The 23,076-nt window shown below is 40.5% G+C and overlaps 1 protein-coding gene across 1 annotated transcript in view; it reads left to right on the top strand.

Annotated features, from left to right (window-relative positions):
- Nucleotides 1–16,436: 16,436 nt before the first annotated feature.
- LOC130917407 (serine/threonine-protein kinase DCLK1-like) overlaps nucleotides 16,437–23,076 on the top strand; it is a 62,901-nt gene continuing 56,261 nt past the window's right edge. Inside the window, exons 1-2 of the mRNA XM_057838768.1 lie at nucleotides 16,437–16,644; nucleotides 19,299–19,670. Of these exons, the coding sequence (XP_057694751.1) occupies nucleotides 19,310–19,670 (361 nt within the window). The 5' untranslated portion in view covers nucleotides 16,437–16,644; nucleotides 19,299–19,309. The remainder of the gene's footprint in view (nucleotides 16,645–19,298; nucleotides 19,671–23,076) is intronic.

Below are 23,076 nucleotides of genomic sequence, written 5' to 3'. Positions count from 1 at the left end.
GAGTTCTTATTACCTTGGTCTTTCCTATGGAAAGAACAAGGTATTGTTATTCTGCAACTTTATTCGCCTTATTATTACCTTGGTCTTTCCTATGGAAAGAACAAGGTATTGTTATTCTGCAACTTTATTCGCCTTATTATTACCTTGGTCTTTCTGAAAGAAAGAACAAGGTTATGTTATTCTACAACTTTATTATTATTATTATTATGCAATGGTTTCTCCGCGTTTTTTCGGCGCGCCGCGCAGCCCGAACCGTACCACCGATCGGCACCGTTCAAGTATCGACACGACCGGAATTTTCGCGCGACGATGGGAATTTTTCAAACGACCCCGAAAAATTTTTCGTTCGCCCGTAAACGGCAATTTTCCGATTTTTTACAACTTTTTCAAAACGCTACTTGTCCTACAATTTTTGACCAAATCACATAATTTGGACATCAAAAATTCCGGGACGGTGGGGGGCATAAAGATTGTATACAGAATTTGGAAAAAATTTACGGTTCTCCGGATATTTGCCAAAAACTATCCCATTCATTTCCAATGGGAAAAGTTCCCATTCACTTTCAATAGTATTTCCAATGGACTTTACATTGCATTGATGCCATTGACGGCCATGCATGTCGAATCTATTGATGCCAATGTACTTGGATTCATTTGACTATATGGATGTCGATGCCATTGACGGCCATGGACGTCCAAAATTTTTCCCATTCATTTTCAATGGGGAAAAAACTAAATTTCCCCAAATCAACAGAAAATGACCAGATATTAATAGGACGTATACCCCAAACGTCCCCAACTCCATTGACGCTTATGGGGGGTGCTGCCATTGACGTCCATGGACGTCCAAAATTTTTCCCATTCATTTTCAATGGGGAAAAAACTAAATTTCCCCAAATCATCAGAAAATGACCAGTTATCAATAGTACGTCTCCCCCAAACGTTCCGAACTCCATTGACGCTTATAGGGGGTGCTGCCATTGACGTCCATGGACGTCCAAAAATTTTCCCATTCATTTTCAATGGGGAAAAAACTAAATTTCCCCAAATCAACAGAAAATGACCAGATATTAATAGGACGTATACCCCAAACGTCCCCAATTCCATTTACGCTTATGGAGGGTGATGCCATTGACGTTCATGGACGTCCAAACTTCCCATTCATTTCCAATGGCATTTCTTCATGTTTGTTCATTCTATTGATGCCAATGTACTTGGATTCCATTGACGCCTATGTAAGTTGATACCATTGACGTCCATGGACGTCCAAAATTTTTCCCATTCATTTTCAATGGGAATTTTTTTTTTTTCCCCAAAATCAACAAAAAATGACTAGATATCATTAGGACGTGTCCCCCAAATGTCCCCGATTGCATTGCCGCTTATGGAGGGTGATGCCATTGACGTCCATGGACGTCCAAAATTTCCATTCATTTCCAATGGCATTTCTTCATGTTTGTTCATTCTATTGATGCCAATGTACTTGGATTCCATTGACGCTTATGTAAGTTGATACCATTGACGTCCATGGACGTCCAAAATTTTTCCCATTCATTTTCAATGGGAATTTTTTTTTTTTCCCCCAAATCAACAGAAAATGACTGGATATCATTAGGACGTGTCCCCCAAATGTCCCCGATTGCATTGCCGCTTACGGAGGGTGATGCCATTGACGTTCATGGACGTCCAAACTTCCCATTTATTTCCAATGGCATTTCTTCATGTTTGTTCATTCTATTGATGCCAATGTACTTGGATTCCATTGACGCTTATGTAAGTTGATACCATTGACGTCCATGGACGTCCAAAATTTTTCCCATTCATTTTCAATGGGAATTTTTTTTTTTTTCCCCAAATCAACAGAAAATGACTAGATATCAATAGGACGTTTCCCCCAAATGTGCCCGATTGCATTGCTGCTTATGGAGGGTGATGCCATTGACGTCCACGGACGTCCAAACTTCCCATTAATTTCCAATGGCATTTCTTCATGTTTGTTCATTCTATTGATGCCAATGTACTTGGATTCCATTGACGCTTATGTAAGTTGATACCATTGACGTCCATGGACGTCCAAAATTTTTCCCATTCATTTTCAATGGGAAATTTTTTTTTTTCCTCAAATCAACAGAAAATGACTAGATATCATTAGGACGTGTCCCCCAAATGTCCCCGTATGCATTGCCGCTTATGGGGGGTGATGCCATTGACGTCCATGGACGTCCAAACTTCCCATTCATTTCCAAAGGCATTTCTTCATGTTTGTTCATTCTATTGATGCCAATGTACTTGGATTCCATTGACGCTTATGTAAGTTGATACCATTGACGTCCATGGACGTCCAAAATTTTTCCCATTCATTTTCAATGGGATTTTTTTTTTTTTCCCAAATCAACAGAAAATGACTAGATATCATTAGGACGTGTCCCCCAAATGTCCCCGATTGCATTGCCGCTTATGGAGGGTGATGCCATTGACGTTCATGGACGTCCAAACTTCCCATTCATTTCCAATGGCATTTCTTCATGTTTGTTCATTTTATTGATGCCAATGTACTTGGATTCCATTGACGCTTATGTAAGTTGATACCATTGACGTCCATGGACGTCCAAAATTTTTCCCATTCATTTTCAATGGGAATTTTTTTTTTTCCCCAAATCAACAAAAAATGACCAGATATCAATAGGACGTGTCCCCCAAACGTCCCCAACTCCATTGACGCTTATGGGGGGTGCTGCCGTTGACGTTCAAGGACGTCCAAAATTTTTCCCATTCATTTTCAATGGGGAAAAAACTAAATTTCCCCAAATCATCAGAAAATGACCAGTTATCAATAGTACGTCTCCCCCAAACGTTTCGAACTCCATTGACGCTTATAGGGGGTGCTGCCATTGACGTCCATGGACGTCCAAAAATTTTCCCATTCATTTTCAATGGGGAAAAAACTAAATTTCCCCAAATCAACAGAAAATGACCAGATATTAATAGGACGTATACCCCAAACGTCCCCAACTCCATTGACGCTTATGGGGGGTGCTGCCATTGACGTCCATGGACGTCCAAAAATTTTCCCATTCATTTTCAATGGGAATTTTTTTTTTTTCCCCAAATCAACAGAAAATGACTAGATATCATTAGGACGTGTCCCCCAAATGTCCCCGATTGCATTGCCGCTTATGGAGGGTGATGCCATTGACGTTCATGGACGTCCAAATTTCCCATTCATTTCCAATGGCATTTCTTCATGTTTGTTCATTCTATTGATGCCAATGTACTTGGATTCCATTGACGCTTATGTAAGTTGATACCATTGACGTCCATGGACGTCCAAAATTTTTCCCATTCATTTTCAATGGGAAATTTTTTTTTTTCCCCAAATCAACAGAAAATGACTAGACATCATTAGGACGTGTCCCTCAAATGTCCCCGATTGCATTGCTGCTTATGGAGGGTGATGCCATTGACGTTCATGGACGTCCAAACTTCCCATTCATTTCCAATGGCATTTCTTCATGTTTGTTCATTCTATTGATGCCAATGTACTTGGATTCCATTGACGCTTATGTAAGTTGATACCATTGACGTCCATGGACGTCCAAAATTTTTCCCATTCATTTTCAATGGGAATTTTTTTTTTTCCCCAAATCAACAAAAAATGACCAGATATCAATAGGACGTGTCCCCCAAATGTCCCCGATTGGATTGGCGCTTATGGAGGGTGATGCCATTGACGTCCATGGACGTCCAAACTTCCCATTCATTTCCAATGGCATTTCTTCATGTTTGTTTATTCTATTGATGCCAATGTACTTGGATTCCATTGACGCTTATGTAAGTTGATACCATTGACGTCCATGGACGTCCAAAATTTTTCCCATTCATTTTTAATGGGAATTTTTTTTTTTTTCCCCAAATCAACAAAAAATGACCAGATATCAATAGGACGTGTCCCCCAAACTTCTCCAATTCCATTGACGCTTATGAAGGGTGCCGCCATTGACGGCCATGGACGTCCAATTCTCCCAATCTTTTCTAATGGCTTTTACTTTGTTTAGTGCCATTGACTGGCATTATGGTCCATTCTATTGATAGACCTGAGTGGGGCTAAGATTTGTATCTCCACAGAGGAAAGACCAAGGTGTAATTTCTCCCGAAATTGCAGTTTCTAGTTATTATTTATTATATCTTCATCTTATTCTCCGCGTTTTTTCGGCGCGCCGCGCAGCCCGAACCGTACCACCGATCGGCACCGTTGAAGTATCGGCACGACCGGATTTTTCGCGCGACGCAGGGACTTTTTCAAAATCCCCCGAAAAATTTTCCGTTCGCCCGTAAACGGCAATTTTCCGAAAAAAAAAAAAAGTTAAAAAATGTATCTAGTCCTACAATTTTTGACCAAATCACATAATTTGGGTATCAAAAATTCCGGAACGATGAGGGGCATAAAAGTTGTATACAGAATTTGGCAAAAATTTACGGTTCCCCGGAAATTTGCCAAAAACTTTCCTATTCATTTTGAATGAAAAAAAAACGCACGCTGCACAGCCCGAACCGTTTGACCGATCGGCACCGTTCAAATATCGGCACGACCGGAATTTTCGCGCAACGATGGGAATTTTTCAAACGGACCCGAAAAATTTTCCCTTCGCCCGTAAACGGCAATTTTCCGGAAAAAAAAAAAATGTTTCAAAATGTATCTAGTCCTACAATTTTTGACCAAATCACACAATTTGGGCATCAAAAATTCCGGGACGGTGAGGGGCATAAAAGTTGTATACAGAATTTGGAAAAAAATTACGGTTCCTCGGAAATTTGCCAAAAACTATCCCATTCATTTCGAATGGGAAAAGTCCCATTCACTTCCAATGGGATTTCCAATGGAATTTACATTGCATTGATGCCATTGACGGCCATGCATGTCGAATCTACTGATGCCAATGTACTTGGATTCAATTGACTATATGGATGTCGATGCCATTGACTGCCATGGACGTCCAAAATTTTTCCCATTCATTTTCAATGGGGAAAAAACTAAATTACCCCAAATCAACAGAAAATGACCAGATATCAATAGGACGTGTCCCCCAAACTTCCCCAATTCCATTGACGCTTATGAAGGATGCCGCCATTGACTTACATGGACGTCCAAAAATTTTCCCATTCATTTTCAATGGGGAAAAAACTAAATTTCTCCAAATCAACAGAAAATGACCAGATATCAATAGGACATATATCCCAAACGTCCCCAATTCCATTGACGCTTATGGGGGGTGCTGCCATTGACGTCCATGGACGTCCAAAATTTTACCCATTCATTTTCAATGGGAATTTTTTTTTTTTTCCCCAAATCAACAGAAAATGACTAGATATCAATAGGACCTGTCCCCCAAATGTCCCCGATTGCATTGCTGCTTATGGAGGGTGATGCCATTGACGTCCAGGGACGTCCAAACTTCCCATTCATTTCCAATGGCATTTCTTCATGTTTGTTCATTCTATTGATGCCAATGTACTTGGATTCCATTGACGCTTATGTAAGTTGATACCATTGACGTCCATGGACGTCCAAAATTTTTCCCATTCATTTTCAATGGGAATTTTTTTTTTCTTCCCCAAATCAACAGAAAATGACTAGATATCATTAGGACGTGTCCCCCAAATGTCCCCGATTGCATTGCCGCTTATGGGGGGTGATGCCATTGACGTTCATGGACGTCCAAACTTCCCATTCATTTCCAAAGGCATTTCTTCATGTTTGTTCATTTTATTGATGCCAATGTACTTGGATTCCATTGACGCTTATGTAAGTTGATACCATTGACGTCCATGGACGTCCAAAATTTTTCCCATTCATTTTCAATGGGATTTTTTTTTTTTTTCCCAAATCAACAGAAAATGACTAGATATCATTAGGACGTGTCCCCCAAATGTCCCCGATTGCATTGCCGCTTATGGAGGGTGATGCCATTGACGTTCATGGACGTCCAAACTTCCCATTCATTTCCAATGGCATTTCTTCATGTTTGTTCATTTTATTGATGCCAATGTACTTGGATTCCATTGACGCTTATGTAAGTTGATACCATTGACGTCCATGGACGTCCAAAATTTTTCCCATTCATTTTCAATGGGAATTTTTTTTTTTTTCCCAAATCAACAGAAAATGACTAGATATCATTAGGACGTGTCCCCCAAACTTCCCCGATTCCATTAACAATTATGAAAGGTGCCGCCATTGACGTCCATGGACGTCCAATTCTCCCATTCATTTCTAACGGCTTTTACTTTGTTTTTTGCCAATGACTGGCATTATGATCCATTCTATTGATAGACCTGAGTGGGGCTAAGATCTGTATCTCCACAGAGGAAAGACCAAGGTGTGTAATTTCTCCCGAAATTGCAGTTTCTAGTTCTTCTTATTATTATAGTCGTTTTTTTCGGCGCGCCGCGCAGCCCAAACCGTAGCACCGATCGGCACCGTTGAAGTATCGGCACGACCGGATTTTTCGCGTGACGATGGGAATTTTTCAAACCGCCACGAAAAATTTTCCGTTCGCCCGTAAACGGCAATTTTCCGAAAAAATAAAAAAGTTTCAAAATGTATCTAGTCCTACAATTTTTGACCAAATCACATAATTTGGGTATCAAAAATTCCGGGACGATGAGGGGCATAAAAGTTGTATACAGAATTTGGCAAAAATTTACGGTTCCCCGGAAATTTGCCAAAAACTTTCCTATTCATTTTGAATGAAAAAAAAACGCACGCTGCACAGCCCGAACCGTTTGACCGATCGGCACCGTTCAAATATCGGCACGACCGGAATTTTCGCGCAACGATGGGAATTTTTCAAACGGACCCGAAAAATTTTCCCTTCGCCCGTAAACGGCAATTTTCCGGAAAAAAAAAAAAGTTTCAAAATGTATCTAGTCCTACAATTTTTGACCAAATCACACAATTTGGGCATCAAAAATTCCGGGACGGTGAGGGGCATAAAAGTTGTATACAGAATTTGGAAAAAAATTACGCTTCCTTGGAAATTTGCCAAAAACTATCCCATTCATTTCGAATGGGAAAAGTCCCATTCACTTCCAATGGGATTTCCAATGGAATTTACATTGCATTGATGCCATTGACGGCCATGCATGTCGAATCTACTGATGCCAATGTACTTGGATTCAATTGACTATATGGATGTCGATGCCATTGACTGCCATGGACGTCCAAAATTTTTCCCATTCATTTTCAATGGGGAAAAAACAAAATTACCCCAAATCAACAGAAAATGACCAGATATCAATAGGACGTGTCCCCCAAACTTCCCCAATTCCATTGACGCTTATGAAGGGTGCCGCCATTGACTTACATGGACGTCCAAAATTTTTCCCATTCATTTTCAATGGGGAAAAAACTAAATTTCTCCAAATCAACAGAAAATGACCAGATATCAATAGGACGTATATCCCAAACGTCCCCAATTCCATTGACGCTTATGGGGGGTGCTGCCATTGACGTCCATGGACGTCCAAAATTTTACCCATTCATTTTCAATGGGAAATTTTTTTTTTTCCCCAAATCAACAGAAAATGACTAGATATCAATAGGACCTGTCCCCCAAATGTCCCCGATTGCATTGCTGCTTATGGAGGGTGATGCCATTGACGTCCAGGGACGTCCAAACTTCCCATTCATTTCCAATGGCATTTCTTCATGTTTGTTCATTCTTTTGATGCCAATGTACTTGGATTCCATTGACGCTTATGTAAGTTTATACCATTGACGTCCATGGACGTCCAAAATTTTTCCCATTCATTTTCAATGGGAATTTTTTTTTTTTTCCCCAAATCAACAGAAAATGACTAGATATCAATAAGACGTTTCCCCCAAATGTGCCCGATTGCATTGCTGCTTATGGAGGGTGATGCCATTGACGTCCACGGACGTCCAAACTTCCCATTCATTTCCAATGGCATTTCTTCATGTTTGTTCATTCTATTGATGCCAATGTACTTGGATTCCATTGACGCTTATGTAAGTTGATACCATTGACGTCCATGGACGTCCAAAATTTTTCCCATTCATTTTCAATGGGAATTTTTTTTTTTCCCCAAATCAACAGAAAATGACTAGATATCATTAGGACGTGTCCCCCAAATGTCCCCGAATGCATTGCCGCTTATGGGGGGTGATGCCATTGACGTCCATGGACGTCCAAACTTCCCATTAAATACCAATGGCATTTCTTCATGTTTGTTCATTCTTTTGATGCCAATGTACTTGGATTCCATTGACGCTTATGTAAGTTTATACCATTGACGTCCATGGACGTCCAAAATTTTTCCCATTCATTTTCAATGGGAATTTTTTTTTTTCCCCCAAATCAACAGAAAATGACTAGATATCAATAGGACGTTTCCCCCAAATGTGCCCGATTGCATTGCTGCTTATGGAGGGTGATGCCATTGACGTCCACGGACGTCCAAACTTCCCATTCATTTCCAATGGCATTTCTTCATGTTTGTTCATTCTATTGATGCCAATGTACTTGGATTCCATTGACGCTTATGTAAGTTGATACCATTGACGTCCATGGACGTCCAAAATTTTTCCCATTCATTTTCAATGGGAATTTTTTTTTTTTTCCCCAAATCAACAGAAAATGACTAGATATCAATAGGACATGTCCCCCAAATGTCCCTGATTGCATTGCCGCTTATGGAGGTTGATGCCATTGACGTCCATGGACGTCCAAACTTCCCATTAATTTCCAATGGCATTTCTTCATGTTTGTTCATTCTATTGATGCCAATGTACTTGGATTCCATTGACGCTTATGTAAGTTGATACCATTGACGTCCATGGACGTCCAAAATTTTTCCCATTCATTTTCAATGGGAATTTTTTTATTTTCCACAAATCAACAGAAAATGACTAGATATCAATAGGACGTGTCCCCCAAATGTCTCCGATTGCATTAACAATTATGAAGGGTGCCGCCATTGACGTCCATGGACGTCCAATTCTCCAGTTCATTTCTAATGGCTTTTTGTTTTGTGCCAATGACTGGTATTATGATCCATTCTATTGATAGACCTGAGTGGGGCTAAGATCTGTATCTCCACAGAGGAAAGACCAAGGTGTGTAATTTCTCCCGAAATTGCAGTTTCTAGTTGCTTTATATTGCTGGCATTGAAGGGTTTTAAACTCGCAAAAGGATTTTTTTATTGTTGTTGATGTTTTACAAGTTAGACGTGTTGAGAAACAAATTGCTGACACTGTACTGTAAGTCCCACCTTTGGTTACGTGGGCAATTGACCGTGCAATTCAGAGTATAGCCTAAATAATTGTAATTGGTGTCCTAACATTTATACCATGGATATTATCTGAAATTGAGGCTTGAAAATCCCACAGCATGTAAAATGGACACTTGTGTGTTGTTTTCAGTACCATTTTCTGCGTATGTTCCGGGAACTGTGCGCGTCTTGTCATCCCTGCGCCGTCACATGTACTTTGCGTTCCGGCACCTTATGATTTGCAAATTAAACACTGCTGACAATTGTTTCCTTTTCAAATCTAGATGGATTTCCCTCAACTTCACCTGAAAAGCTGAAATGAATGTGTTGACTTTAAATTGGAATAAACAGTGTCAATTCTACCTGTCGAGCTGAAGTAAAAAGCTACACTTTTCAGGTTAGGTACCTAATGGGGTCCAATGTAAATTTGTATTCCTTCAATTTATCAGAATAATTAACCAGCATTTTTCCCCATCTTCCCCTGAAGAGTGATGGGCTGGCGACCTCTTAAACCTATTAAGAGACCTCTTTACCTATTAAAGATTCATTCAAGAACTGTTAATGAAACTAACAGCGCTGAAGAAACATTGCTGCAAAAACCAGCACAAATGTAGCGCAAACATTTGCAGCCAGTTTGTAGCGAATCGAAAATTGGGGGAGAGGGGGGCTGTGATGTCACAGATGTTAACATAAAATCCATACCAGCACAAATGACAATTTTTGCAGCACAAACTTTTGCGACCAGTTCAGAGCAAATCGGACATTGTGGTGTGGTGCTGGGCCCTGGTTTGCGGGTGTAAAGTGGGCGTGGTTGGGGGAGGGGAGGGTCAAACGGAGAGGTAAGATGATGCGCGACGCTGTAATATAGTGTTTAAATGTTAAAATATCTCTGCCAGCCAGTTGTCTGGAGGAGCCCACCAAAAAAAAAATTCCACTTGCATACCACCCCCAAGTACACACACTGGTCGATTGTCTTGAGGGGCTTTGTGGGGCCCCGTGAATAATTGCACCTCTCCTTTTGGACAGTGAGCTCCAGGGGTCCTGTTTTTGCTCATCGCACTTGGGCCCTGTTCTTTTTTTTTTTTTTTTGAATAATACAAAACATACAAATAATAAAAAACAACTAGTTTACATAGAATATAACCATCTTAACATATTTACATTATAAGACATACAAAAAAAATAATAGTAAATAAATAAATATAAATAATGATTCAAGAGGGAACTAATTAAATACTAAACAATTTTGCATGAGCTTCTATAGTAGACTTGCATTTATTATTTTGTATCATATTAAGTGATGTTAAATATGATTCAAATTCAACCCAAAAAATCTTTAAAGTTCGGATTTCTTTTTGAAATTTAGATTTAAGAATATGAAATTTCCCTAGCAATATATAAAGATTTAATATATTAAATATTTTTTTATCTTTGGATTCAAATACAGTAATGACCGCTTTTCCCGTCAAGTCAATGTTTTGTTTAGTTTGACATAAAATATATTTTTGAAGATCCGTCCAAAACTTTACACTAATGGGGCAACCATAAAACAAATGAGTCCCGCTTTCAGGTTCAGTCATACAAAATAGGGTTGTTCCGATCATGTTTTTTTGCTCCCGATCCGATCCCGATCGTTTTAGTTTGAGTATCTGCCGATCCCGATATTTCCCGATCCGATTGCTATTTTTTTGCTCCCGATTCAATTCCAATCATTCCCGATAATTTTTCCCGATCATATAAATTTTGGCAATGCATTAAGAAAAAAATGAATAAAACTCGGACGATTTCATACATTCAACATACAGTACATAAGTACTGTATTTGTTTATTATGACAATTAATCCTCAAGATAGCATTTACATTATTAACATTCTTTCTTTGAGAGGGATCCATGGATTGAAATACTTGTGACTTTGTATATTGTGACTAAATATTGCCATCTAGTTTATTTCTTGAGGTTTCAGTAAATGATACTGTAGCCATGCCTAAATGCATGATGGGAAGTGGAACCATGACTGTGCGTAGTGCTACCAAATGATATATCTTCTCTGCGTTGGGCAGTAAAATAGGGTGTTAAGAAAAAGATCAATTACTACCTTGCTTCCCCACATTGCTTCCCACGATATTTATTGTTGGGAGAGGGATTGTAAGGCTTTAGCCAATTAAAAAAAGGCTCCAAACGCTTCCAAAATTCACTCTACTCAATTTACACTGCCTTTTAGCTCTCTATATAGGTAAAACGGCGCCATTACAGATCGAGCGCGACAATGCGTGAGTGGGTCATGCAGCGCATGCATTAATTGCGTTAAATATTTTAACGTGATACATTTTTTTGAAGAATTAATTACCGCCGTTATCGGGATAAATTTGATATCCCTACCTTAAGCCAAAACTAAAGACTGGTTGAGTGTAACATATTATGTCTGTAACGTTAAATACAATTAGAAAACAATTTAATTAAAAAAAATATATATATATAAAAAATGGCATGTCCGATATTTTTTTGCCGATTCCGATACTTTGAAAATGACGTGATCGGACCCGATCGATCGACATCTCTAGTATATATTACGTAAAATTTTCAATTGCAATTCCCTTACTTTGTTGGAAACAAACAGTTTAAAAGGAACAAGCCACGCCTCCCTCCATTTTATATTTTCAAACTGTGCATTCCAAAAGAATTTCCCACGAGGTACAATTTTCCTCTTACTAAAGAATGATTCCCTTATATGTTTATTAGTACATTTCTTGCTTAATAGATCTATATTATTTAAATTACCGGCTTGGTCATTCTGTCCTTTATACTTTTTCATTAGTTCTAATATTCCATTGGGGATGGAGTCAAACACAGAATGAAATTCTTTAAATTTAATGGGAAATCCTTTTTCTATTAGAAATTCTTCATAAGAAAGAAGCTGTCCATCACCTTTAAACAAATCTTTCAAGTATATAACATTTTTATTAGGGCTGTCAAAATTATCGCGTTAACGCGCGGTAATTAATTTTTTAAATTAATCACGTTAAAATATTTGACGCAATTAACGCACATGTCCCGCTCAGACAGTATTCTGCCTTTTGGAAAGTTTTACAGCAAGGTTTTTTGTGCTAACAGCGAACTCTTGTGGTTGCTTTGCGACATGGTTTATTGCTTTCTTGCCAGTTCAATATGGCTGCACGACGTCTCGGGCTGACGCTTACGTTGTAATGTTGTGCTTATATGATCCTTGGACAAGATTTGTCTGTAAGTATCGTTGTTGTAAAGAATGTACATATTATGTTAGTAAGCGAAATGTTCTATTTTTTGTATGAGACGCTTTTTGTTTATGTTTAGATAACCTGTATAGCGTGCTAAGCTAACGTTGTTGCTAATGCAATGCTTGTGTACTTTTTTTTGTAGTTTCCCTACGGTCTAAAGAGGACAATGGTTTGAGGCCATTTTATTAATAAATCAGATGAAAAAGGAAGAAGTCTGATTATTAAGGCGTCGTTCACTAGCTGTCTAGCTTTGGAAAAAGTAGACGCTTCGGAGTGAGGACAGCATAGACCGATTTAAATGACAGTAGAGTGAAATGCCCACTACAGTCCTTATATACCGTATGTTAAATGTATATATCCATCTTGTGTTTTATCTTTCCATTCCAACAAATTATTTTACAGAATATATATATAATTTACAGAAAAATATGGCATATTTTATAGATGGTTTGAATTGCGATTAATTACGATTAATGAATTTTTAAGCTGTAATTAACTCGATTAAAAATTGTAATCGTTTGACAGCCCTATTTTTTATCAATCCAATTTTGTATGAAGAGTGATTTGTTCCTTTTTGTTATATACTCATTATTCCAGATAATATATTTGTGTGGAGAAAAATTGTGAGAGTAACATAACTTCCAAGAGAATAAGGCTTGTTGATAAAAAGCTGACATTTTAACTGGAAGTTTCGAGACCTTGTAATTACATGACAACAGAAATCGAAGACCTCCAACCTTGTTAGAAATATTTGGGATGAAATACCAGATTGAATTTGGTGCTTTTAATCATTCTTTTAACCATATGACTTTATAAGTATAATTCAAGTCCATAAAATCCAAGAGTTCAAGTCCACCTTCAGTGCTGGAAACGGAAAGCAGAAAGTTCTTTTGAGATGATGGTGCTTATTTTTCCAAACAAAATCAACCAGCATTTTATTAATTGCTTTGCAAGTAGAATCAAAGACTTCTAGGGAAAGTGTTGGATAGACAAACCTGGAAACATCTTCAGCTTTCGTTAAGAGAACCCTCCCTAAAATAGATAAGTCCCTTTGAAGCCATATATTGAGTATTGTTTTAGTTCTTTGTATTCTATGGGAGAAGTTAAATTGTTGACGCTCCTCACCATTCTTACAGACATGAATCCCAAGGTATCGAACACACTCCTTAACAGGCATATCATACAAAGTTTTCCCATCATTTTGATACAAACATGCAGGGCCGGACCAGGCCATTTGGGGGCCCTAAGCAAAATAATGCAAAGGGGCCCATATCTATGGCCCACCATTTCGTCAAAGTTTACTGTGAAATCCATACATGCAATCCAACCCATACGTCCATATTTTGTATATTAACCCCTTTAAGGTCTGGGCCTATTTTGTCTGATTTTGCATGCCTTTGAAGTTGCCTTTATATTTCAAAGAAAGAATTGTTTACGATGGCCTGGTTTGGTCCCTTTTTTTGTGACACCTTGAACTTCATGTCCAAACTGTTGTTTCCTTCACTGACCAATTATAAATCATCATTTTGGGCCCAAAAAGACCAAAAATTCCAAAATCGTTTTGTCAAAACTTTTAATATTGATGTCCAATTGACAACCAAACATGCGTAACGAACGGTTTTGAAACTCAACATGTTAGGATGAACATTCAACCAAATAAATTTAGAATAAATAGTCTTATATTTGACAATTCAACATAAACAACAGGTATAGCCATAGGTGTTTTTTGCCTTTATACATGCTCTAGTCAAAACAGGTTATATACAGCAGACCGAACAGTGAAAAAATATATACCATCTAACACAAAAAGTATTTAGAGGCCATCTCTTTATGAGTTTAGGTATTGCGGCCCATCACCTGATGAAAACTATGTACACACAATCAAGCTTCTTGAACACACATTTATATACACAAATTGAGAAGACTGATTGTGGTAAAAGAAAATATATATATATATATATATATAACATTGGGGGAAAAAAAGTATTTTCAAAAATATTTACAATAAACAAGTTAATTTTTTTTCAGGCATGCCACTCTGAAAAGCAGTTTCGTCCTGGAATTAGACACAGGGCTACATCACACAGTCCACACTTCCATGGGGTGTCGGTCCTCTTTCCACCCTTTCATTTTCATTTCACTTTACTTTCATTGTCACTATAAATGTACATGAAAAAAGTCCGTATTTATGAAAATAATAAAGCATAAAATAAAAACATATACAGCAATAAATAATAATGGAAATCTATATGTATGACAATAGAAAGAATTCCATAGCTGAATATGTGCTACATCCCTAATCTTCATATAGAAAGAAGAACACCACAAATGATAAATTCCTGCCTGGGATACCCACAGTGCACGTACGACTTTGATCTGATATGCACATTTTATTATTATATACACAAACACACACTTATATTGCATCAAAATTAACTTTGTCTTGCAATATCAAAAGAAACTTTCAAAAGAAACGTTTTCAGCATGAAAAAAAAAGAGTGAGTTGGCTTACCTCTGCTCGTCGATGGCGTCACCCACGTGTTCAAATCCGTCACTATCTTCACTCGAGGACTCTTCCGAAGAAGACGATGATGACGAATTTGGACCATCCTCTTCCTCAAGTTGATCAAAAAGCACAATTGCTCGCGCTAAATTTAGTTTTCCGTTCATTGTCAAAGTCACACAAAGTCGCTGCTCGATCCAAACGGCCGTCGCTCGCCACCTCGCTGCTTCAGAACACTCCTCCCTTTCGTTCAGTAGAACCTCGCACGGCATTTATATTTATTTAAAAAAAACAAAAAAAACGCATTTTGTGTTTCCACTGTGACTTCGAAAGGGTTCGTTTGATTTGTGTTTTTTTCATGGAGCTTCCGTTTTGAAAAAGGACTAGAAATGATGGAAATATAGACATAAACAAATGATCCATGCAGCGTTTTAATGTTTTTTGAGAGGACAATAAAACTATAAAACTTAAATGACAATATCTCATGTTTTAGTTGGTCGATTGACTTCAAATAATAACGAGAGTAAACCGCAACTTCCGCACTTTAAAACGAGACCAACCAACGGCATGTGGGTGACGTAATTAAAACGTGAGGGCGCTGCAAAGACGACGTGCGCTGAGGACGCGCCGGCGCGTCCTTCGACTCTCAAGGGTTAATCAGATTTTGTTGCACTGCATACTTCAAACTTCCCACCCCAAATGATTGTCAGTACTTACAGTAGATAGCGCCAAACCTTTTTCTAAAACAGGAAAGAAGTTAAGGAAGAACTTTTATTTTTTAAAGCTTGTAATCAAGTATCAAAACTCACAAAAGTCAAATAAAGCAAACTGTAGTAAACAAAATAGAATATAAATTAAACAATTGGGGGGCCCCTAGTGGTCAGGGGCCCTAAGCAGCTGCATAGTCTGCGTATAGGCTGGGCCGGCCCTGCAGAGATGAGATTTCACATTAAATTTTAATCCTGAGGCAAAGGAAAACTCATCTATTTGAGGAATGGCATATCCAATCTGTTGTTTATCTTTTAGAAATAACACCGTGTCATCAGCTAGTTGAGTCATTTTTATCTCCTTACCAAAGATGGACCCTTGGGCCCTGTTCACATTTGTTCCGCCACTGGCTGTGACGTCACACGAGTAAGAAAAAAAAAAAAAAATGAAACGTTAATAACCATAATAGCAAGAATGAACATTTTTGCATCACAAACTTTAGTTTCAGCATAGTTTTATTTGACATTTACAATAGAGGATGGGCTTACTTTACTAATAATTTTTTGGGTGCTTACATCCGCATTGCGCGTGCGCGCTTCACGTGGACATGCACAGGTCAAGAACCGCAATGGCCGAGGAGGGAGGGACGGGGGAAAGATGAGGATGATGAGGAGGTAGCAGGTGGAGGCGGGGGGAGGAAGGAAGAGCAGCAGGGTGGAGGAGGAGGAGGACACCGGCACCAGCGGCTGCCTCCGCCCGGCGTGCGAGCACACGGCAGGCGGGCGTGCACACGCAGCAACAAAGGGACGGACATTCGCTCGCGCCCTCCCGTCAAATGAATGCATCACAAGGCACTTTTCTGACACGCTTCTGCTTACATCACTAAGGTAAAAGGAAGCCAAATATCATGGCTTTCTCTTTTGTTTGGCGTTTGCCTCGTTGCAATGTTAGTCTTTTTATCCTTCAAAATGAATGAGAAATGTCCTGACGGTGCAAGGTGTTAAGACAAGGATGGGTGTGACACGCGCCCTCTTCTGTGTCATAGGCAGCATAGCTCAAACGTGAATAGGGGCTGAACACAATCGCGTCGGTTGAATTCACAATTTAAAACACTTGTCATGGGTGTAAAAAACAACCTGAATTAAATGAGCATGTTTTGAGGGGGTGGTGGTGCTATCTCTTAAAATTGACTGGAAAAATGACATATTGCATCTGAATTGATGTGCATGTCGATTTCTACTTTAGTAGCAAATTGTTGAGACTTTTTAAAAATACTTGTAACGCAATTTGTGGAAACATTGAATGCTCTTAAGGCGGTCGATTAATTCCTGTTGATTGCGGGTCACTTCCTGTTGATTTTTTTGGGCAATTATGAGTCACTTCCTGTTGATTCTGGGTAACGTCCTGTTGATTTTGGAGCAATTCTGAGTCACTTCCTGTTTATTCTGGGTAACGTCCTGTTGATTTTGGGGCATTTAGGGTTTTGGGGCATTTAAGGGTCACTTCCTGTTGATTTTGGGGCAATTCTGAGTCACTTCCTTTTGATTTTGGTTCACTTCTTGCTGATTTGGGGGTGATTTTGGGTCACTTCCTGTTGATTTTGGGCCACTTCCTGTTGATTTGAGGCAATTCCGTGTCACTTCCTGTTTATTTGGGGTAACTTGCTGTTGATTTGGGGGCATTTAGGGTTTTGGGGCATTTAAGGGTCACTTCCTGTTTATTTTGGGTCACTTCCTGTCAGCTTTGGGGCAATTCTGGGTCACTTCCTGTTGATTTTGGGGCAATTGTGAGTCACTTCCTTTTGATTTTGGTTCACTTCTTGCTGATTTTGGGGCAATTCTGAGTCACTTCCTGTTGATTTTCGGTCACTTCCTGTTGATTTTGGGACAATTGTGAGTCACTTCCTTTTGATTTTGGTTCACTTCTTGCTGATTTTGGGGCAATTCTGAGTCACTTCCTGTTGATTTTCGGTCACTTCCTGTTGATTTTGGGCAACTTCCTGTTGATTTTTGGGCAATTCCAAGTCACTTCCTGTTCACTTTGGGTCACTTCCTTTCGATTTTGGGTCACTTCCTCTTGATTTTCGAGCAATTCTGAGTCACTTCTTGTAGATTTAAGGGTCACTAAGTGTTGATTTTGGGTAACTTCCTGTTGATTTTGGGGCATTTAAGGGTCACTTCCTGTTTATTTTGGGTCACTTCCTGTTAGCTTTGGGGCATCTCTGAGTCACTTCCTGTTGATTCTGGGTCACTTCCTGTAGATTTGGGGGCAATTCTAAGTCACTTCCTTTTGATTTTGGGTCCCTTCCTGTTGATTTTTGGGCAATTCTGAGTAACTTCCTGTTCACTTAGGGTCACTTCTTGTTGATTTTCGGTCACTTCCCGTTGATTTTCGGGCATTCTGAGTCACTTCCTGTAGATTAAGGGGTCACAACCTGTTGATTTGGGAGCAATTCTGAGTCCCTTCTGTTGATTTTGGCTCACTCCCTGTCGATTTTCGGGCAACTCTGAATCACTTATTGCATATTTAGGGGTCACTAAGTGTTGATTTTGGGTAACTTCCTGTCGATTTTGGGGCAATTCTGTGTCACTTCCTGTTCATTGAGGGGTCACTTCCAGTTGACTTGGGGGGATTTTTGAGTCACTTCCTTTAGATTTTGGGGTCACTACCTGTTGATTTTGGGGCAATTCTGAGTCATTTCTTGTAGATTTTGGGGCACTTCCTGTTGATTCTGGGTAACTTCCTGTTAATTTTGAGGCAATTCTGAGTCACTTCCTGTTAATTTAGGGGTCACTTCCTGTTGATTCTGGGTAACTTCCTGTTAATTTTGGTGCAATTCTGAGTCACTTCCTGTTGATTTAGGCGTCACTTCTTGTTGATTTTGGGGCACTACCTGTTAATTTTGATTTTGGGGTAATTCTGAGTCTCATCCTGTTGATTTGGGAGCAATTTTGAGTCACTTCCTTGTTGGTTGGTGGGTAATCCCGGTCACTGCCTGTTGATTTTTGAGTATTATTGCATCACTTCTTGTTGATTTTGGGTCATTTTGGGTCTGTTGTTTTTTTTGTTTTGGTCAAAATCAATGACCACCAATCGACTTTTTTTTTCGTGGGTCCCAGTTAAAACGCTATAGGAAAGAATGAAACATTTCTTGTGCGTGTTAATCAGTAATGATCAGAATTGAATAAGCAAATCAATTAGAAGTACCCCTAAGATCAACTGGAGGTGACCCAAAATCAATAAGAAGTGACTCAGACGTGCCCCAATATCAACAGGAAGTGACCTAACATCAATAGGAAATGACACAGAAGTGCCTCAAAATCACCAGGAAGTTACCTAAAATTTACTCCCCTGCCACTGACAACAATAGACGTCCAATTCCTTCAAACTGGGAGGACTGGCTGTTATTGCTAACTAGACGTTCAATCCATTTTGACAGGTAGCAATGTGAGCCTACATCAACAGGTTTATCATCGTTAGTGGCAGTGAACATACTCTTGACCCCTGCTTTGCTTTCTGTATTTTCTATTGGATGTAAAAGCACCTGCAGAGATGGAGCTGGAACACTTTGACGAGCGGGACAAGGCGCAGAGGTATGTCCGGCGGGGCTCTAGGGGGAACGGGCTCCCCAGCCCCACCCGCAGCGCCCACTGCAGCCTCTACCGAACGCGGACGCTGCAGACTCTGAGTTCGGAGAAGAAGGCCAAGAAGGTTCGCTTCTACCGCAACGGGGACCGTTACTTCCAAGGGATCGTCTACGCCATCTCGCAGGAGCGCTTCCGATCACTGGACGCGCTCCTGGCGGACCTCACGCGAGCGCTCTCCGACAACGTCAACCTGCCGCAAGGGGTTCGGACCATCTATTCCATCGACGGGGTGACCAGGGTCACCAGCATGGAGCAGCTGGTGGAAGGTGGGATGAAGCTTTTGCCATTATTTCCCCAACATAGTAGCATGTATCATTTTTTTACGCAACATTGGTTAGACAGCAAAAACACAGATAGGTGAACTTCAGCATGATGGTTGTGTGAGGGCGGGGAGGTCGGGGCTCCAGTCCCACGCCGTGGCGGCCTCTTGGCGTTGTCCTGCTTTCGCCTTCTCTTTCTCCTTGGGCCTTGGCGCAGATCGCCGGCACCTGCGGGGTGTCAACCCCTCCGGGTGGGGGTCCCGCAATGTGCTTTGTCGATTGGGCGGTTGTGGCAGTAGCTAGTGTAGGAATTTGACATTTTAGTCAGATTGCCGGAATCCCGCCAGCCAAACCGCTGGAACCGCGCTGGCGCAATTCCAATGACCCAGGCCAGAGCGACCCAACAACCCAGCCAAAAGGCCAAAGTTTGCGAGTTCACCTTAGTTTTAACTCAAGTTGTCAATATATTCCAAGTCGACAGCAAGGCAAAACAGACGAGAAAGAAAGCTGGCTCCAGGGTCGACGAACAACAAGTACACAAACATGTTCCCGAAAAAATACAGCGCTAGCTAAAGAATTAAGTCTTTTGAAGGCTCTGGTGGACGGGCTCTGGTCCAGAAGAAGGGTGTATTTGGGCGTTGTTTAGGATTATCGTCTGTTGTGGATTGGACAGGAGAATTCGGGCGTTACTGTTGTCAGGGCAACCAGAGTTGAGGGTTTCGCCATCCTCAGCGCCACGTGAATGCTGAGTGTCCAACAGGTTCCTCCGTTATCAGATGTTGCTTGTGGAAGCAGAGGTTGTCCTTTCATTATTCTGGACTGTCCATTGTTCGTTACCAGAAGAGCTGTTTTGAAGGCTCTGGTGAGGCAGGCTGTGGTCCGGAAGAAAAGTGTATTTGGGCGTTGTTTAGGATTATCTTCTGGGCATTACTCTAGTCAGGGCAACCAGAGTTGAGGGTTTTGCTATGCTCAGTGCCACTTGAGTGCTGAGTGTTCACTTCTCAGTCGCGGGTTCCCCCCTTATCAGATGTTCCTTGTGTCAAGACAAGATGTTCCGCCATTTGTTCAGGACTGCTCATGGTTACCAGAAGAGCTGATGGTGGTGTTTGGTTGTCCAGACGGGAGCTTGTAGATGTCTTGGCCATCACCTGCTTGTCTTGCTCCTTCAGCGTCAGTCACGCTCAGTCAGCTGCATGACGCTCACGTTGGGTTTCCATAGTCGGCAGGCATCCTGTAACTGTTATGCCCTTATCTGCCCGTTGTCTTGGCGCTGTAAATTCCAATCACTCCAACTACTCATAATATTAATTATAGTCTACTTTCTTTCTTAAACTAGGATTTTAATGCTATTTATTTCATATCGGGTGTGTTAGATCACTACAAAAAGTCAACCAGTAAGTATTGGGAAAGGATGCTATTCTCTTCACTATGTGTGGGGGGCGGTGGTGTGTCCCCTTATCTCTTGCTGAGGGCTGGTTAATAGGGGCGCGAAGAGTTACTGCCCTAGGTCCCAGAGGGATGCAGCAGGGCATTTTTTTTTTTTTTTTGCCATGTGGCAAAATGGATTTTGCCATGAGGCTTTTTTTTGTTTTGTTTTTTTGCCATGTGGCATTGTTTTTCTGCTATGTGGCAAAATGGATTTTGCCATGTGTCATTTTTTTGCCATGTGGCAAAATGGATTTTGCCATGAGGCATTTTTTTTTGCCATGTGGCATTTTTTTTGCCATGTTGCATTTGCAATATGGATTTTGCTCTGTGGCAAAATGGATTTTGTCATGTAGCAGTTTTTTTGCCATGTGGCAAAATGGATTTTGCTATGAGGCATCTTTTTGCCATGTGCCATTTTTTTCTATGTGGCAAAATTTATTTTGCCATGTGGCATTTTTTTGCCATGTGGTAAAATGGATTTTGCCATGTGGCAGGTTTTTTTTTTTTGCCATGTGGCATTTTTTGCGGATTTTGCTCTGTGGCAAAATGGATTTTGTCATGTAGCAGGTATTTTATGCCATGTGGCATTTTTTTGTTGCCATGTGGCAAAATTGATTTTGCCAAAAATGTATTTTTCTGCCATTTAAAAATGAATAGAAAAATCGCACGTTCATAGCCGTCAATGGCGTAGCCATACTTAGGTGCCAGTTGAATGTAAATGCTCTTTAATGGAAAGTGTATAGTCAAAAATCATAGCCACACGTTTTTCTGCCATTTAAAATGAATGGAAAATTTGGACGTGCATAGCTGTCAATGGCATGGACGTCCAAGGCCTGCAAAAATGCCACAGGGCAAAATCCATTTTGCCACAGGGCAAAAAAAAATGCCACATGGCAAAATCAATTTTGCCACATGGCAAATACCGCTTTTGGTTCTCGCTGTCTGTCGAGGGATGACGGTGGCACCTTTTCCGGAGCTGCATGGGAAGGGGTGCCCCCGCCGATTTGCCCTGGGGCACCCCCCATGCACCATTTCCATTTTTCTGCAGGACAATCCCACGTCTGAAAGGGTTCACGCATGACTGGGTGCAATTAGACCCACTGAGGTATAGAGATTGTCGGTGCCTGGATTACTTTCCCTCCTCTTTCTCCTTGTTTATCAGCCCCCCACCCCACCCCCACATGGTGTCCACAGGTAAATATCACTAGCTAATGATAGCACCACTATGTTCATAGGTAGCATAGGCGTGTAATAAGGTAGTTCTTATTATTGTTTGTTCTTCTCCTCTTCTGTCTGCCTCCTTCCTTTCTGTCCTTCCTGTTCCCTACTTTCTTTGTCATATTACACGTGGTATTTTATGCTCTTAAATGAAATGGACTGATTGGATTTATGTGGAAGCGATAGATACATTTATTCAACTTTTTAAATCCCAGCACCATGAAAATGAGTGACTTCCGGCTAGAGTCTCGGGTTGAAGAAGAAGGCAGATGTGACGTCAGAGAATGAGATCGTCTTCACTATGCAGCCTTACTATTTCATGCAGAAGGACTGCGGATTCAGCTGTTTTTTGTGTTTATTTTTCGCGCCATGCCAGCCCAATGTGCTGCAGGCTTTTGTTGTTACATCAGAGAGAGTGGTGTGAGCCCTTTTGGGTTTCCTAAAGATCCTGTTCAATGAAAAGAATGGGGAAAAACAAGTCCGACAATCGAGGGATCATTGGACGGACGAGGGAGTGATTAAGCTACGTGTTTTATATTATGTCAAATACTGGGATCATGGCACACGTTTTAATAAAGAAGTGGCTTGCATTTTGTGGGTGGCAATGCTCCCTGTCACCGGTGCCCGTTTTTATCGGCCGACGACCACAGTGTGTGGTCCACCGAGAAGTTCTGGAGTGGCCCCAGCCCCTGACCCGGGGAGCCCCTGCTCTCGTCTATGGTTCTCGATTATGTCGAGACTTCCACCCTCCTCAGCCCTCTTCACA

Source organism: Corythoichthys intestinalis, chromosome 6 (assembly GCF_030265065.1).
Source record: "Corythoichthys intestinalis isolate RoL2023-P3 chromosome 6, ASM3026506v1, whole genome shotgun sequence".
In the NCBI taxonomy this organism is placed as follows: Eukaryota; Metazoa; Chordata; class Actinopteri; order Syngnathiformes; family Syngnathidae; genus Corythoichthys; species Corythoichthys intestinalis.
The sequence above is the reverse complement of the archived record's forward strand: the minus strand, read 5'-3'. Positions and strand labels throughout refer to the sequence as shown.